This window comes from Lepeophtheirus salmonis, chromosome 13 (genome assembly GCF_016086655.4).
Source record: "Lepeophtheirus salmonis chromosome 13, UVic_Lsal_1.4, whole genome shotgun sequence".
NCBI classification, from domain to species: Eukaryota; Metazoa; Arthropoda; class Copepoda; order Siphonostomatoida; family Caligidae; genus Lepeophtheirus; species Lepeophtheirus salmonis.
In genome coordinates, this window is record NC_052143.2 from 7,779,534 (window position 1) to 7,799,209 (window position 19,676).

Consider the following 19,676-nt stretch of genomic DNA (forward strand, 5'->3'; position numbering starts at 1 on the left):
TATTCTCATGATCAGGTTCAAAAGAGATATCCATTCAAAGTTTCAGCTACCTGAATATATATTTTTTATTATGCAAAATTATTATCATTACTGATATATTCTTGGAGAGCAAACATAAAAGTACAAAATAATCACTCATGCATGATACACACAAAGTTATTATTCTAAGTTCTAGTTGGAGTCAGAGTAAAAAACAGGTTCGAAATCGGAGTAATTCTTGCCTATATCATTGCTAGATATGGAGTAGGGATTGTCTTTTCTTCCTTCATCTCAAAGCTGTTCGCGGCTAATTTAATGAAATGTCATGACAGCTAAGATGCTCTCCTCCAAATCCTTTTTCTAATTGCCAGGTTAACTTTATTATTGAATATACGGGTGGACAATATTATATTCATATATGTGCTGATCATAAAATAACAGTAAATAAAAGATCATTGTAGTAAAAAAAAAAAAAAAGGACTTTTTTCTACAAAAAAAAGTTCATCAAGGAATTTATTTTTTAGATCCTGCGGACGCCCCATATAATATGATTACTAATTTTATGAAATAAAGAGCCGGCTAGATATTTTTAGAATGGAAATCCTTACAGTATAGATATACATATATTTATTTTTCTTTAATCAAAGTTGAGTACAAGTATAAAAATTTGACTTAATATTATTATCATATTCAAATAATATATTTTTATCATAATAAATTAATATGGATTGATTAAGAATTACATATAATAGTATAATATAATCATTATTATTAATAAAGAATTTTTTTTACAACCATACAAGATAAAATGAGAGCTAAAAGTTGGACATTTTTTACAAAAAAAAATCCATCAAAATAATATAGGTATATTCATGTAAATATTCCACCCCTACAAAAGTACGTATATTAATCAAGGAGCTGATTTCATTAATAATAATTAATTCATTAATAAATTAAGGCTAATATATTATTTTCTTATATATATATTTTTAGGCAAGAGGGCCAATTTTTATTTCAGTGCTTTTTTAATTCACTTCTTTAAATGGACATATATATAAATATTGGGATAAAGAGATTACAAATAAAGAGAGAAAAAAAAACTTGGTGACGATGCTTTTATAATTTGAACTATTAACACAGATGATAGAAATAATAATTATTTTTATTTGTGATTGTTAATATTTTTCTTTAAAATAATTTAATAAGAAAACTTTTTTCCATCATATCACGCCCACTCATAAAAAAAAAAAAGTATGAATTAAATTAATTTTTTTTCTCCGTTGGAAACTTTTATTGCTGCTGTATACACACATATCAGTAGATTTGGGGCGAGGGGTGGGGGACTTGTGTTTTTATTGCATATTTATTTTTTAGTGATTTTGCAAAGGAGGTGCGAAAAGGGATTTGATTTGCAGAGATCTCCTTCACCATGACCTAGAAAAGACCTTCTCAAATTATTATTAGGTGGCCCTATCAAGGAAAGGCCTCTAGCAACTCTAGAGTGGGGAATAAAATGATTTTCAACAAGGGTGCATGTAAATAAAAATTTGAAAAATCCCTTTGTTGTAGAGGAATGAGGGTAGAGAAGTTACAAAGTTTGAGAAGCACTATACTCAGAGTCATCCAACAATGGTACGACCTATCCAATGTGCTAATGAGATCTTTGTGTGTTTTAAATAATATAACAAAAAGAAAATGAATCCTTTACGTTTTGCTATGGGGAATCTTTGAGTTATTATTATTATTTTTTTTTTTACAATATATCACGTAAGGAAATCAAGGCCAAAAGGATAAAAAGAAGAGCTCCAAAAGAAAAGCCCTTATTTCCATTTTTTTTTAAAGAGCCTATATTTAAGTGTATTTATTATATAATACTGGGAAAAAGAAAATATCATACTGTTAATTTATATACGTACTACTAATAATATGAATTATAATAATAAATATTGTAGAAAATAGTAACACGCAGCAATATTGCATTGTACATATGAAATAAGTTAGGGAGCAGTTGTAGAGTAGAACAATAATGAATTACATAATATCTCCGTTGGATCAAGATCTTTGTACTTCTTGACGTGAAAATCCACAGCCAGACGACGACGTCCGCAAAAAAGTAACCTGGTAAGAACACAAAAATAATTAATTAATAAAATGACTCGACTTTTCAAAATCAAAGGCCCCCCACTCCAACTATTTATGATTCTTATAGTATGAAAGTCATTATTAACTAGCTTACAGTCTCGAGCCAGTCTCTATATCTTTTTCGAGTGATAAAATGTTGCTAAGATAAATCATAATGAGTAAATTACGTACTACTTAATACTCTAAGACTGATAAAAACTAATCCAATAAGATCAAAATGTTTGACTTAAGCATAGGTTTTAATGGAACTAAGTACGCTCTGCCTCAGGACATGTTACCATAAGCCATTTTGCCGTAGGACAATTACACTTAAAGCCATTTTGCTTCAAGGATATTTGTAAATATATATGTAATGTGAATGACTACAAAACTACATTGAATAGTTGTTTTCTCATGGAAAAGTGATGTAATTATGCCTCAAAATTTCAATTCATACATACTATTAGAATTTCACACTGTACTCGTAATGAGTTCGAACCATTTGAATAAGTAATACTATTAGAAAAAATAAGGAAACATCAGAACGAATCGAAACGAAGAAGTGTTAATCCCGTTATCAATTATGAATATACATGATAATTTATTCATATTAAAAAAGAGTAATGGATTGACTAAGAAGTAATATATGATACAAAAACATAATTTAATTTATTATTCAACAGAAAAAAAAAACATTCCATGCGTTTTGTAGTAACAAACGTTACATATTTTAGTTAAAAAAAATCAAATGTAACATCAATTTTTACCAAAAATAAACAATAACCATATATAATCTTCATTTATTTATATATTAAGAGAAAATATTCTTGAGACAAGATGCCTTGAAGATAAAATGGTTACGAATAAAATGTTATGCAGCCCAATAGTTTAAGGTAAAAGTATCGAGCACCGGTTTCAGTATCATGCCGTTCTTATATTAGTGGCTATTGGAGCTTTAGTAAATCTATCTTGGTATACTTATTGGGAAAAATAATCCTCAATAAATATAATTTCATCTATGATTCTAAAACATTTATTTTCCCCACTTAGAGGGAGAACGGGCTAGTTGGCATTCTTCAATTTCTAGGAAATATCTACAAGTTGGCTTCTTAACTTTCGTAAAATAGCCATTGCATTAGTTACAGCCCTTAGATTGTTGTGGTAAGTACACCCAATCCTGATTTATAACACATTTTCTGAATGTACTAAATCATATTAATCTTTTAGTATTTGTTTAAATTAATTATAAAACACTTTTATTTTTGTTAAAAAAATACAATGATTTGCGAATAATACTACTAATTTTAACCAACTGCCATACTTTTTTGTTGAATTAATATTTGTGATACTTCCAGATCAGGACATTTTCAGTATGGTCAAAGGTCTTTAAAACAAATTTGATATAGCCTACTAAGAAAGAAAATATTTTGCAGTTGGGAACGAATCTTTATAAATTTAAAAGAGTTGTAGAACAAGAAGGTGTATTTAATAAATGGATTCTAGACATGTGTTGTACGTGACTGAGTGCCTACCATTATTTACTCAAATACTAATTATTTTGTATTTACATATTTAGTCAATTAAAAGAGTCTACAAAGCTTTGCATCTTACTATTTTAGATCTCATTTATTCATTCATCTAATTATAGTCATTATTTGATTTAATTATTAATAAAAGATATAGAAAATAATGAGATTTCTCTTCACCAACGTGAGAAAGCAAGTGAAATGAGTATAAGAAGTTGAAAAATGCATACGATTAACATTAAAGTAATGTGAATAAAGCCATTTCATTTGTACAAATTATTTATATTAAATCAATTTTAATCTTTATGTACTAATGTATATCATATATGTAGGGTTCAATAAGCAATCCTTCAGAATGGATCACAAACGCTGAAGCTTCTAAACGAGGATCGTCTGAAAAGTCAGTGCAAAGTCCGAGAGATGAAATTTCTGGCACGTATCAAAGTTATATTTAGTTGGTGGCATCTCTTGGAAGAACGCAAATACCAACTTTCAGCCAGATAGGTCTAGTTCTATCTGTTTGGCATTCGTTTGAATCCAGAAAATATAGTGATTTTCAAACAAAGGGTAGATTTTTTTTTTTTTATGTTGATCAAACATTACTTTATGAAAGGCAAACTACCTCAGGAGACTAAAAAGAAGCTTGATGAACATTAAGGGGACTCTGCACCTTCAATAAGAATAGTTTATAAGTGGTTTCAAAATTTTCGAAGTGGTTTTATATGCACAAGGGACGCTGAATGTTCTGGATACCCTGTTCAGGTTACTACTCTAGAAATTATTGATAAAATCCATGTTAAGGAGATGGATGATAGCAGAGATGCGTGAGATTGCTAGTGCTGTAGGTATCTTGAGTTGGAACCTTATTTCCATTAATTTTGCAACAATTATTGCTGAGGTGTGAGCATGTATATTGTCGAGATGGCAAAGGACTATTTTGTGGACTAATTGGACATTTTTCTTGCAGCTTGGTTTTCAAGCAGTCCAATAAATATGAATAATATGGACCTTTAACCCTTTTCCAAATAGTCGATGGGGATTATTCCTTGCAAAACCAAAAAAACAGTCGCCATAACCTTTCCGGCCGATTCCTTGATTCAAGCGAATGTCAAACATACAGAAATAGACCGATCTGGCTGAAAGTTAGTGTGTGTTCTTTCAAGAGACGCTACTAACTAAGCAAAATTGTAATAAAGCTATATAAATTGAGTTGGTACAAGGGAAATTGCCTTCAAATATTAGCAATTCATCTAAGACAGTTTTCTCCTGTACATATTTACCAAAATATAATTAAAAACTACAACTTTAGAATCTCAAAACATGTTTAATTTTTATATGCAATAAAAAGAAAAGAACATTTTCTTTATATTTCTATATTTATGCACTGCCTAACTTTGTGTTGATACTTCCTTGGCATTAAAAGGAGAGCTATAATTGAATTTCAACTTTCTGCTTATACAGTCCCCAATTTCGAGATAGAAAGATAACGTTTAGCCACAGCAAATTTATAGGATCTACCCATTTTTTGTGTCATTTAAAAAAAAAAAAAAAAAATAAGAAGATTATTTAAGACAATACACTTTTGCATTTTTCAAAGAAATTCGATAACTTACTTTAACAGAAAAAAAAGAAGAAGAAGCTAATTAATCTTATTAAACAAATCATTAATGAAGTATCAAAGGCTTTTGAATGTTATTGAGCATTTTTTCCCCTATAAAGATTTGGCAATATTGCTGTTTAATTAGAAAAATAAAAATAGTAATGTACACTTTGAGCAGTAGCTTATTTTTTTTTTTTTAATCTGATATTCCAATTAAATTCTATGAAAACTATTTAAGAAAATAATTTTATAAATATTTTTTAGGTAAGTAATTTACATATTTAAAAAAGGTTACTCAGAAATTTAGTCATATCTGCTTGTTGTGGGAAAATAATATAGGAAGAAGACAAAGTTTTCGAAAAAAAAGAAAAACCCTATCGATTTTCAAAACTTTAACAGAATTGAGAGGTGAACTCTAATATCTTTAAAAGTTGTTCCGTTTTATTACCGTTATTCATATTTTAAGCTGATGAAAGCTCAACCTTTCCTTTTATTTTTGTTTTTAGAAAAGGAACAATCTATGGTACATATTTATGTATTGACTCTATCATGGGGAATGTTTAACGAAAGACTCACTTCCTTTCTACATCCTTAGTAGGTCAAATTCAGGGCTGAATTTTAAAGTAAAAAAATAATTAAATGGGAGAGTGAATGGAACTAACAAATCCTGTAATGAGCGTTAGAAAGAATTAAAATATATTTTTTTGGTTGATTTATTTATTTTGTGTCATTGAAATAATAAAAAAAAAACACTTTTATAATAATTAATTAAGACATTTATGACACAATTGTTTTAATTCAACTCCCTCAGTCATTTCATAAATATTATAATACACTTAGAGGAAAAGAAAATATCGCTCGTAGTTGGTCAAAAAAGGAAAAAAAAAGTCCAATGTTTTTACAACAATAGTCCAGATAAATTCTGAAAATCAATAAAGGCTTATAAAGAACGACCCCCTATTTTGTATTATTACTTGAAAGCTACATATAATGATATTCAATTATTTATATAGAAATCCACCTCTCTTGATAACCTCTTCTAAGCGGTGCAAGAAGCATTGGCAGGCCCGGGTGACCCCGTGCAAATACAGCTTTGCGATTGTACAAGTAAAGAACTTCTTCAGGACCTCCACAGACGAATGATAATTTGTACAGGCATCGATCCTCTCTAAGAGATAGATGTCGCATGATATCAGTTTTGGGCGGCTTAAAGGCCCAAAATACAGTCTCCAAAGTGAGGAAATTTTATGGCCCATAAATACTGTCCTTTTTTATCCTTTTTTTTTTATCCTTTTTGTCCTTTTTTGGCCTTGTGTGTCGGTGCATTGTTTTGTTCGAAGATGTAATTTCTTTCTTGATCCACTCCATCCAACCAGGGAATGTAAATTATAAGTGAAAAAGCAGAACCAGTATAATGGCCAAGCTGGATCACACGAGGTCGTCCGGGCCTGCCAAAGCTTCTTGCACCGTGTGGCCGATCTTTTCAAGGGAGGTGGATCTCATTATAAATAAATAAGTGTCATTGAATGTAGTTTTAAATAATAATAAAAAATATGTTCCTACCCCAAAGTTAATAGAAATACAAGGTTAGACCCACAGGTAATCGGGATTGCTAGAATTTTCAATCTGATGTATTGTATCGACTGCTTGGCAAGACAGGTAGATTTTGACAAAACAAGCAACCACTCATAGTAGTCTATGACGTCACTATTGATATAATTTTCAATTTAATGTACCGTACCTACAGCTGGCAAGAAAACAGATTTTGACAAAACACGCAACCACTCATACACTATGACGTCAATATTAAAAGCGTGGTGGAAGTCAAACATCAGTTGTACACGGGTTATGGTATAACCGAGTATTTCTATTAGCCTTGTTTCTACCTCTTCTACGAGTATTTCGTTCATTATATCCCTTTAAAGATTTTGCCAATTTATCTGGACCGCCAAGCAGTACAGTTTCTGTAAATTGAACTTTACTCTTCCATCCTTAACTAAAGTTGTTTAATAATCATCAATCACTTTACGTTCCAAATAATTTGTATCTTAGGAATGAAGTCAACTTTGGCATCAATAGGATATTGAAATAACTAACTTTATGTACATTTTGTAATGTAAATCATTTGTATGTATGTGTTAGTCCTTTCCAACTTCCCTTTTGTAGGTATATGTGTAATTCTAGGGTCAAAAATTACTTAATACTAGAGCTTTATTAATTTTTTTGCTGAATATTGGCAAGAAACGTTTTAAGGAAAATATTATTTTGCGGTAGGTAATTACAATTATCTGCAATTATTATCCGGATAATACTAGAAAATTAAAAAAATATATATTTGGATATTCCCAGCTTCTTATACCCGTGACGTCATGAAAAAATATCATCGTAAAAATTACTGTTCTCTTTTCTACAGGAGTAGCTTTTTATCCACTCATAACCCCGATTGTCATATAAGTGAAGGACAAATTTGAAAAAACAACAACAATAACATATGGTAGATAGCCTTCTGTAATTTTTTTATTGCCAACTGTTAATTACTATTTAAAGAATAGCTATTACATTAAATACAAGTTTAATTTACATTTTATCAAAGTTCCCAATTTTTTAGACTAAGTGTAATAGTTTTACACTAAAATTGCAATATAAAACGTTCCTAGGACGTAACCACCATATAAGGTAGCCCCCCTTACAAATACAAGTAGCCCCACTCTCATCTATGCATTATTCACCAAAGGCATCATAAACTATGATCATATGTAAGGTGAACAAAAACAAAGTAAAATAAACTATAACACAAATTAATTTGCCTTATCAAGCATACGTAAAATTAAAGGATTTATGTGGCTTCTTAAATAAAGGAGATATACATTACTTTCGGCTTTTGCCCGATGGATTTGAATTGCAGGGTCGTCTGTAGGATTATACTTAGGGGCTGGGGGCTGGTTTCTTGGAATTTTTTGTAAAAAAAATTAGAAAAACTAATTCTTTTAGAAAAAAAAAATGAAACATTTTCTTGTAAAAAGGAAAAAATCCATAAATTTGTACACAATTACCGTAATATTCTTGATGGTCGTAGTTATATTTGTAGTTACATAGAACTACAGTTAAGAAGAAGATTTAATATGATTTCAGAATGCATATCCCTATAAATTTTTATAATTCGTTTATGTAGGACAAAATATTGTAAAAGGATTTAAAATAACTTTTCAGTGACTTTGATTGAACGGAACAAAAACACAAGAAAGTTTTATTAAACTTTCTGATGCTTTATGCACAATACATGATATCCTTAAGTTTTCCTTGTAATATATAGAGACTGATTCATCATCGTATCATGATACACTCAGGCATTCTTTCCAATTAATAATATTTCTACTCAGAAAATGATTTTACATCATGAGCACTTAATTATTTCATCATCAACTATTTACATACTTTACATGCGTCTGCAGGGCGTTGGCAGGAGGGCTGATCCCGCCCTCCCCAAATTAAAGAATTTTTGCTTATTACTAGAAAGTTAAATATTTGAAATTTTTTCCCAAAAAATGATATATATGAAATTTAATCTAATTTTTCCACAAAAAAATCAATTTTCTGTGAATAACTAAAGATTTTTAAAATTTCATCGAAAAAATTTAATATCTGGAAATTAATTTTTGAAAATTTTCACCAAAAGTTTAATTTTTTTGATAATAGTTATGAATTTTTGAAATTTTTATTCCCAAAAAGGTTAATATTCTGTAAACAGCTATGGATTTTTGAATTTTTTTTAGAAAAAATGAATGTTTGAAATTTTTTTTTTTGTGAACAGCTGTGGATATTTTAAATTTTTTTTTCAAAAAATTTAATTTTCAATATTTTAATTGTAGAATTTTTTCCAAAAAATTCCAAAAATTAAGCCCCTCCTCCCAATATAATCCTGCAAACGCCCTTGTACTTACATTATTTAATAAATTACCTTCAGATCCCGACTGATGATTCAGTGATACCCATTGGTAAATGCTGCAGGAATCATTGCTCCCTAATTGAAAAGAACAAACAAAAATAACAATCATCAAAACTTGTCAAAAAGTGAATTAATGTAGCATTTTATTACTAAAGAGGATAATGATACTATATAATTAAAATAATAAAATTTATGAGTCTTCTTAACAAAGTCATTTGTTATCTTTACGAGCACGAAATAAAACTTTATATTTTCTAATTTCTTTATTTGAGTTAAGAAATTCAGCTCTATATTTACATACATATAATATGGATGAACATTCAAAATATATGTAGAATATATCTCGAATAGTATTGATCACTTACTCGACTCATTGCCAAGGCTTGAAACCCGGCGGGCTGTGGACTCGAGGTTTGTTGTACGTATGTTGTCGCGTCTTGTGGTGATCCATATATCTGTGTTGCTCCTTGACCCCCTGTTTGCACTTCTGTAGGACCTGGAGAATTCGTTTGTGCAAATCTTGGAGCTGTTGCAAAGGGGCCATTTGCTGCTGGATAATTGTTGATTAAGGGTAATATTGAACACGTGTCTTTGAGTGTCATTGCTGGAAATAGGAAGATCATTATTAAAGGAGATACCGAGGGGTTCATTAAAATCTGAACACTTTGAGTTTTAAACTTCAACATATATAACTTATTAATTAACAATAGAATTGCAACAAAATTAATACTTTAAATAGATGAGCTCTCTTAGTTATGAATGTAGCCGCCCTTAGCAGTAATGATGGCTTCTAGGGGACGATGGTAGGCCTGGCTCCCACTGGGGCTATAGTCCTCTGTTATGGCGTCCCATTACTGGCTGACAGAGGCTTTCAGGGCCTTGGAGTTTGGATCGCAGCCACTTTCTTGATAGTTCTCTGGATAGTCTGATGTGAAACGCGGATATATCTTGCATGGTCTATCATTGACTTGAGAGGATTGGACTGGCATGTTTTCTGTAACTCCTCCTGGTTCCAGTTTAGCCTATTTGACTTTCTTCCTCTCCAAAGTTTCGGACTTGCTAAGGGTGTAGTCAATGGTCTTGAAGACACCCAACTACTTTGAGTGTGCGAATGAAAATTTGTCGATCATGCTCAAGTGCCATTTTCTGGACTTTTACGTAATCTAGAGAGCTCAAATTTGTTTTCTTTGTTTTGTAACTAATTTTTTATGCTTTAATATATCAAAATATAAATTAATTTCAATCACTCAACATTAAAAATTATAAATTAGTAAGGGTTCAAATTTCAATTACCAACCGGTAGAATGTATTTACAGAAATGAATGACGAAAACATTATTATTATTTACCAGACAAAGCCTGCGCCACAAGAGCAGGAGTTCCATTTTGTGCTCCAGATAAATCATTAGTCCGAAGGGAATTGGTCGTCACAACGTCAGAAGAAGGTCTACTTGTCGTAGTAATTGCAAACGCTGTGTGTGTTGGATCATAGGTACCGTTTGAACGATCTGGATTAGGAATGAGACTTGTAGTTGAGGTGACTGGAGCTGTCACTGTTGGAAAGTAACCATAGCTGGCAAAACCTGAGAGGAGAAATGAAGAAGATTGAAAATAGGTATGAAATAAAATATGCATTGCTTTAAATTAATATTGTAATTTGTGATTTTGAAATAGACTTATATTTTAATTAAATATATTTGGTAGGAATCAAATGAGTGGCTGTAATAGGCAGGCGTGCGTTTATTATACTTTTCCATGCAAAGCTCATAATAAATCATTTACAAAATCAGGACTCTACATTTTTTGCCACCTCCTTCGACACAAACATAATAGGACTATACCTTTGTATGTGCAAGAGGAGACCCATTATTACTAATATGAAAGTATATATTACTATAAGAAGTTATTTATATATTTAGTACATACATATATATTAATATTATGTAGAAAAAGAAAAAAAGAAAAGAAATACAAACGAGTGAAAGAGAGGGAACGTGTAAATTATTAGGTATTTTTGGATTGCTATTGAAAATATTTATATCAATGTATCAATATAATGCTACTCTATGTATGAGTATATACAAGCAAAAAAATTATTCGACTTTTGAGAAGGAATCCTTATTCGTACATTGTGTGATTGATGAGTGTGAAGGCTCGTACATTTTTCATAGAGTTTCAAAAATCGCAAAATATATAGAAGGTACGTTCAAACGGTAAAGTGACTTTGAAAATTCGCGGGGAACGTATATTTGGTAATCTAGATTTTTGTATGTTAGTACCTTAGAAAAAGAACATGTATTTATTATTTTAATATTTATAATATGTTTATTTATTTTTTTGTGTGAGGGATAATGGTTAGGAGTTTTTGTGAGTTTGGCGATTATTTGCTATGGAAAAACGATGGATCCACGGATCGAAGAATTTGCGTGAAACTTACTGTTAAAAAGAAATTAAGTGCTCCAAAACACTTGAAATGTTGACAGTATCATACGATGAGTAATTGTTGCATGAACATCGCCAATGTGCTGTTGACAGACGTCAATGATGATCCTGATTTGCTCAAAGGGTTCATAACTGGTGACATGGTCAAATGGGTAAGAAAAAAACTAAAGAAAACTAAAGAAAGCTATGAAAGGACATCTATCAAAAAGTTACTTCGAACCATTATGCCTCTCAAAAACAAACTAAATATATTATATAGCTTCAAACAATAAATCTATGTTCTTTTTCGAATGTACTAACATAAAAAAAATCTAGTATACCAAATATACGTTGCCTGCTAAATTTGAAAAGTGACCTTAGTTTTTGAAAACACCTCGTACATATATGTATGTTTTTTTACTAGCAAACTACAAATCATGGACGTATAATAATTAATAATTGAAAGAAAAGATTATAAATTGAATGCAAAAGGAATAGAAATATACTTGGTTTATATAAGTTGAAGTGCTCAAAATGAATCCGAAGTGAATCTATAAAAGAACAAATTGGGAGTAGAAAAAGATAAAGGATTAATGCTGGTACATCGACTCTGTGTGTTTGCAAACGCTCAGTGAATAGATGAAGTGGGGTAAACACCATTTATGCATTGAGTTAATATTTTACAATTCTAACTTTGTAATTACTAATTACGAGTAGGACATATACATATAATAATTATCGTGAATAAAGAGGATTTCGCCTAGCCATGACATTGGTAAACATAGGCAGAATAGCCATCCTTGAAAGAATCTGTGGGAGCATGGAGCATATCTTGTATTCAATAAGTAGGGCAATAAGATCCATACACTAATGACGTAATTATATTTCATAACAACATATTCCTACGTTTCTTTAGTCGAAAATAGTGCCCTCAAACGTTTTTGTTCCACCCGAGAAGCGTCATGGGTAACCATGTAAAACAAGCTTTATCTTGTGTTATATTTCCTCGTATGGGCCGTCGGAACATAGTGTGCTGAGGGAGATTGTGGTGAAACTTAAATTCTTTGTAGTATTCTCCCCCTTGTTTGATGGTATGTAGATTCTGTCCGTAGTTGCAGTCTCTGTGGTGGAATGGTACCTTGGGTAAACTACGTTTGTTGAATATGTCATGTCCGATCGACCCACTGGGTGTCAAATCAATCGTATTGTTTCCTCCGAGGTAGTTATCGTAGGCAATAAGATAGCCGGTGTCATTCCCATACGTAGTAGGCACTGCCGCAGCAGTGCCTTGAGTAATGTCATCATTAAAGAACATGAGATTACCAATACGAATAGACCCACGTAATGGACTAAACCAACCCCAAAAATCACCTCTTTTGTGCCGTTTAACATGGCTGCTGAAAAACATGGCTCGGGAATATATTTCATTGTATTGGGGGTGTAAGTCGGTTGTGGTGGAAGGCTCTGTGAACCACCAATCAAGAGCATGAATAGGTAGAAAGAATGCATGATCATCTGTAAATATTATATTTATTAAATTCAAATAATTTACATAGTATATATATATAGCACCAAGGTTGGCTAATGTTATTGGTGTTGTTATTGTAATAGTTAAATCTAAATGATGTTTATGATTTAATGTTTTATAAAAGACTAATCCGTTGTGACTTGTTGAAGCAACTGTTGAATGTTCTCCTGATTCTTCGTTATCAACGTCCATTTTTTGTCGTTTTGTCGGTGGTCTGGGTGTTTCACTATTCATTTTTTAAGAAGAAGTAGCAGAGATCTTTTTGTGTTATTTCTCTGGGTGCCTGAGGTATACTGGTGGTACCGGTGTGACTAGAAACTTTGTATTTTAATTCATATGTGAAGACACGTTCTTTGATTGCAGCGGCGTCATCGGAACTTATCCATTTAGAGAGGCTATGATTAGTTGTAATGAAGAATGGTGTTCTTGTAAGGATGGAGTCGGGTCTGTTTTTAATATAAGCTTTAACTGGTGCACCTTCTAAGAGTAATTTCCATTCATTGATGTCGGCCATTGTTAGCATTGGTTCTTCCCATATGATATAGTCTTTATTCAAACAAGATTGTAAATAAAAGTTGTTATTTCCAGCAGTTCTTGTCATCGGCGTTATATTTAATCCTTCAAATAGTAGTCGGAATATTGTCGATTTGAAACAATTAGTTGGTCCATGTAATATGAAAGCATTTACCTTTGGTAATTCTTTATTTCCAATCATACATAGACGGGTGTAAAATTCGTTTTTGTCTATATCTTGTGAAATGAAGAAATGTGATAGCCAATTCATTATTATAGTTGAAGGTGTATAATCTTCTATTAATTTACTGTGAAATTGAGCCAATGGAAGTTGATTTTCTTTTTTATATCTATTCTTCATGTTTTGTATGAAGTCGTTGATATGTGACTTCCAAGATAATCCAAATGTTTCATAAAGCCATGTATGTTCTGCGTCGTCTATATTATTTACAATGTCGTCTAAAGTATAGGGATATGTACTATGAGATTCTATAAGGTCAATTGCTGCACTTCTCATATTTGGTCGGTCTGATGAACTCGCTGCATTTGAAGTACCCAGTGTAGATTTTTTTTGCTTTGCTGCTATCAAGAAAGGATTTAATTTTCTCTTCTGAGCTGGCAATGGGGGACCTCCTTGATGGTCCGGGTGATTGGGAAGGCGAGCGCGAGCGTCGTTGGCTTTCCACTGTATTATTTTTTGGTATACTGGGTGATCGAGATCGTCTAGTGTTGGAGTGGTAGAGGCTGTAGATAGAGTGTCCACTTCGTCTCGAATCCCCAGAATCGCTTTGTGGAGATCCGCTTCTGTTGTTGTTTCGTATGTGTTTGTCCAATGAAGATTCCCGTTGGGGACTACTGTGGTTTGATCGTATGATACACTTTGTAACGCCTTGACGAATTGAGTTCGTGCTGGACGGCTCGTGACTCCATTCAGTACAGCATATACGTGATTCTTCGTCTGTATTTGCCCCATCTCTTGTGGATAATGGTCGTTCAGGGGTTCCAGGAAATGAAGATGTCCCAGATCTGCAATTTCCTTCAAGGACGTACTTAAATTATGACAGGCTGTGACTCCGTTCGTTAGACGGACCAGGTACAGCTTCGGGGATAGTCTCACGTGGAGTTTGTTGGGTAGGAGTGGTAGGGTTGGACATGACGAGGTTGTAATCGATAGTGCAGGCAGGGCAGATGTCATTGTCGTATCTATAACAAGAGCAAACACAATTTATACAGAAGAGATCTGTATTGTTGCATATACAAAAGTCCATTGATTAATTGAATATGTAGAGACCAACCGACAACTATTTATATTTTAAGTGAGGGCGTCCTTGATAAGAAATTGTTGTTATGTGATCAAAGTTCATTAGGAAAGTAGGGGAGGACAAAGTGTAATTTGATAAGGCATTATGTACATGTTTTTAATGAATGGCCAACCGGGGGTGAAGTCCATTATCTATTCATATGCCAATGCTAGATACATTATATAGTGTATCCAACCGTAGAGCTGATAGTCAACTCTGGCAGAGTTGTCTTGACAAGACGATATATCAGCTCTACGGTTGGATACACTATATAATGTATCTAGCATTGGGGGGGGGGAGCTTGGTTTTTCGAATTTTTTTTGCTAATAAAATTAAAAAATTGAAAATATTAAATTTCAAAAAAGAAATTCAAAAATTCATAGCTATTTACAAAAAATGATATATTTTTTTGCAAAAAGTTTTCAAATTTTAATTTTTTGGAAAAAAAAATTTCATATATTAATTTTACTGATAAAAATTTCAAAAATTCAGAATTATTCACAGAAAAGTTTTACTCTTTATAGAAGTATTTCATTTTCTCCATAAGCCCCCCACACACACACAATACAAAAATCATATAACAGGCAGCTAATATTAAGACGGAATACCATATGTAATTATGTAAATCCAATATGTTTTTAGCTGACCCGCGTTAATTTGTAATTAGTTATATAAAGAAGGAATTTTCTTTTCCTCAGCAGTTGTCATTATTATTTAATTCCTGAGTAGTGAACATCCTATCATAAATAGATGCAATTATATTAAAAACCTGATTAAACATTTGTATGTACTCATAAAATAAAGAACGTAACACTGAGGATTTGTTGCGGACTTAAAATTGTTTGACTCAGACTAGAATTGGGGATCAACATCCGAGTAAATCTGCAAACGTCCTTGTTTATATCCTTTTCTCCTTCCTCCCTTGTCAATGTTGATTGTAGCTGATCTAATGAAACGTCATAAGCATTATTCTTTCTCTCCTCCAAAACATTCCTCAAATTGACAGGGTTACCATGTTGATTTGCAGTTTTTTTTAAAATGCTCGTTCGACACTAGATTTTCGTCATTGAATGTATTTCTCCTACTTTTTCCGTGCGCTCTTACAAAAAAAAAACCCCATCTCTAACTCATATTAATCCCATCTGTTGTGAGATCCAGTTTCCAAAATATAGAATTATCTATTATCTGGATTGTTTACATAACTTCGGATTGTAAGAAAAGGTTCGAATATATATATAACATATTAATTCTTGGTATGAAAGATCAAGTTTGATACGTATATTTTGTTTAAGCCCTACTTTATTTACTTGCTTTTATAGTAGAATATATTGATTTCTTTATTTTCCATGTAAGAGCAAGTTCATAAAAGAACTCGGTAAAAAGTTGATACAAATTTGAAACGAGTATCAGAAACTTTACTTACATTATATAATAAAAAGTTATAATACAAAAGATTATTTGAAAAAGAGTTTTGGCAAATATTTGTAGAAATAAAAAAAAATATTAAATTATATTATTGGAGGCCAAGTCACTTTGATTCATACTCATTGGGTCTAAACGTCTTTTTATCTACTATTTCATTTCAAAACTTATATCTGAGCATATATAGGTCATATAAAAATTAAAAAAATTAGTAACTTTTTTTCAAGAATATTTAAAAAATAAGTAATTTTCTGTGAAAAAATTAAATGTATGAAATTTCACGTATTGCAATTTTTTTTCAAAAATCCCCAGCTATACAGAAAAATGTAATTTTTTGAATTTCTGGAAAAATTCATCGCTATTCACAGTCAACTAAATTTTTTCCTTTGCTGGATAATTTGCCCAAATAACCTTTTGTTGTAAGAAAATAAATCTGTAAAAAAATATTAACCCCTATTTTTGCGTAATTTTTTTTTTTCTTGACCAAAGAAAATTTTACTAACAAGCAAAAAAATCCTTAATATGGGAAGGGCTACAGCCCCTCCAGCTCACCCCTTGTAGACGGCCCTAGAAGGACTATGAATTATTGTTATCTGAACAGTGAAAAGAAATGGTATTGTGTATTTCAACGAATGAGTAGTATCAACTATGAAACAACTTTTCCAATCTTGTCAAATGATGCCCCTCAAAAAAACAACGACATTAGAAAGCATTTACCTTGTTAATAAATAAGATTGATGATGCATGTATTGTTAGAGTAACAACATTCTATACGCATGTACGACGGAACCTACTGGAACCAAATCTTAAGGGACCAGGAAAACATTTCCGCTATAGACGAAATCAGCTTTATCGAATTGATATAATAATATGTATACATAAGTTCTAATTAATGAATGATATATTAATCTACAATTTATCAGCTATAATCTTTTGATTCATATAAAAATGAATCAAACGGGGAATCCCATTTGTTCAGGGTTTGTAGCAATATACAAAATTGGGGTTTTTAATCTTTAGGAATGTGTAAAAAATATGCTACTGTTTTGAGCAGGAAACATAAGTCTTCATGGGACGAAGTTATTTGAGTATTTAAGAAAACTTATGTGTTTCTATAAAGGGACTATTTTATTTTAATATTAAATTACACAGAAGGACAAAAATATTCTTAGGGAAAATCAGTCGTTGTTGGATCCATATTAAACAAAGGCTGGGATTACGCAGGGTAGGGCTGTATCTCCTTTCCCCAATTAAGGAATTTTTGACTTTAACAAGATTTTTTTTGGGTCAGGATTAAAACTTTTACTCAAGGAAAGGGGTAGATTTTTTTTTTCGAAAGATTTATTTTCTAAAAAAAGTTCATTCAGGGAAATGATGCAGCACGGGATAAAATTTAATTTTTTTCCTTGAAACTTTTTTTGCAAAAATAATTTTTTTTTAATGAAATTAAAAAAAAAAAAAAATTCCAAAAAATTTATCTTTTTGCGTAAAGCTATGCATTTTGAATTATTTCTTAAGTAAAGATACCACCATTGACCTCTACCAAACAACTACATGGATGGAACCAGTCATGCTTCCGAAAACGACATTGAAAGTCCAATCACGTCGACCCAATTCCCTTTGACGGAAAAATCCGTCACACTTAGCTTGTTAAAAATCACACAGAAGGCTTGCAGTATCACTGAAGCTTTTATGTAGACCACAAAGACTCCTAACTCCAAAAATTAGAAAAAAACGAATGAAATTTCGGAAAATAACAACTAAAATAATGGTTGTACTTTCGATACTTTACAAATAATGTATCACCTTGGTTTGCTTAAAAAATATATAATAGTTTTTCATATCATGTTGTATTTTTTGTTACATTTAAGTCATATCAACTTTTAACCTTTCAAAAGTCTGTCAAATGACATATTCAGCTTTCTACTTTTTCTTTTAATTCTCAAAGTCATTAAGATGCCCTTATACAGAAATATATCCCATCAAAAAAAAAAAAAAAAAAGAAGAAGAAGAAGACTAAGCAGAGTGAGTATATATATAAGCTATAGGAAAGAATGAAAATATTGGATAGGATATGGAAGATAGCCAATACTCCTTTACTCTTATAGATAATGCGAGTTTTTTTTGGCAAACGCATAAAAAAGAGATAAAAACATTGTCTCTGTATAAAATTGATGAAAAGACAGTGGGTGGGTGGATATATACTTACAAATGAATAGAATATAATGTATCTCTTTTACTGTCATCGAGTATTAAATTATGCATCAACAACATACATTATTTTTTCATTAAGGTCAAAATATCTCAAATATAAATATTAACATTAGAAAGTTTGTCAAATCGAAATGATAAAAAACAAGACAAAAAATTCCTGAAATGGTAATCATTTGCAAGGTTGTGCCCTTATCGGTCTAGCTGTTCAAATGGTTCCGGTTCTTGAACTGCAAGAACTCGAGCCGAAACTGCAATATATTGTTACTGGTCTTGGTTCTTGTGCTTTTGTTCCTTTATAGAATATTTTAATAAAATAAAATATATATAAAGGCAGTTTTTCCAAAACTTTACTATGCCAATGCCCTTTACACTAATATATTTTTAGCTGAGGCCCCCTTTTATACAATACATGTATACTATGTATGCAGACTGAAAGTAATCCTTAATTCTCCATCTTCCTGCGCCCCTAGCATCCCCTCACAGCCCTTAGATTGAAAAACATTGCCTTAAGCAACCTTAGTTTTCAGAGCTTCTGCAAGAACTTTGGGAACAACGCACTCTGTGTATAAGCTAGCTGCAGGACTGTTTGTATGTAATTTTAAGTGCCTGTTACCAAACTGAGCATGTATAAAAAAGAACTGATACCAAAGACTGGAACTAAGACCGAAGATCGGAACTAAGACCAATAAAACTGAACCAAGATCGAGACCGAAGGCGTTAAAAATGAAAAAATGGAGACTAAGACAGATAGAACCGCTGAATCTGAACCAGGCATAACCTTGATCATTTAAATTATAACTGCTTCTGGTTATAATTTTTATTCTATGCAACTTTCCCTCCAAAAAGAATAAAGGAAAAAAGGTTAAAAATAAGTGTGTTGTTTCTCAATTCTTTCCAAATTATGGATTTATTATTCAATATGGGGTATGAGCATTATTTACTTATAATAGTTTGTAAACAAAGGCTCAGAGAGAAGCCCTGTCTTGTAGAAAAATAATAACGCTACCTGAATGATACTATTAATTCATATAAAATATTGTTATGTATCTCACATAGAGGGCACATTGAAAAATATATGTTACGCCTCCATACATCAAACTGTCAGA

At 31.5% G+C, this 19,676-nt stretch overlaps 1 protein-coding gene across 2 annotated transcripts in view; it reads right to left on the reverse strand.

Moving 5' to 3' along the window:
- Window positions 1–1,341: 1,341 nt before the first annotated feature.
- Window positions 1,342–19,676, reverse strand: part of Rbp6 (RNA-binding protein 6) — a 135,165-nt gene continuing 116,830 nt past the window's right edge. Inside the window, exons 9-13 of one of the 2 annotated variants that reach the window (XM_040723269.2) lie at window positions 12,099–12,143; window positions 10,521–10,754; window positions 9,538–9,776; window positions 9,185–9,247; window positions 1,342–2,097 (exon numbers count right to left, since the gene is read on the reverse strand). In XM_040723269.2, coding sequence (XP_040579203.1) covers window positions 9,206–9,247; window positions 9,538–9,776; window positions 10,521–10,754; window positions 12,099–12,143 — 560 coding nt within the window. In that variant the 3' untranslated portion in view covers window positions 1,342–2,097; window positions 9,185–9,205. The remainder of the gene's footprint in view (window positions 2,098–9,184; window positions 9,248–9,537; window positions 9,777–10,520; window positions 10,755–12,098; window positions 12,144–19,676) is intronic. The other variant, XM_040723270.2, reaches the window with a different exon arrangement.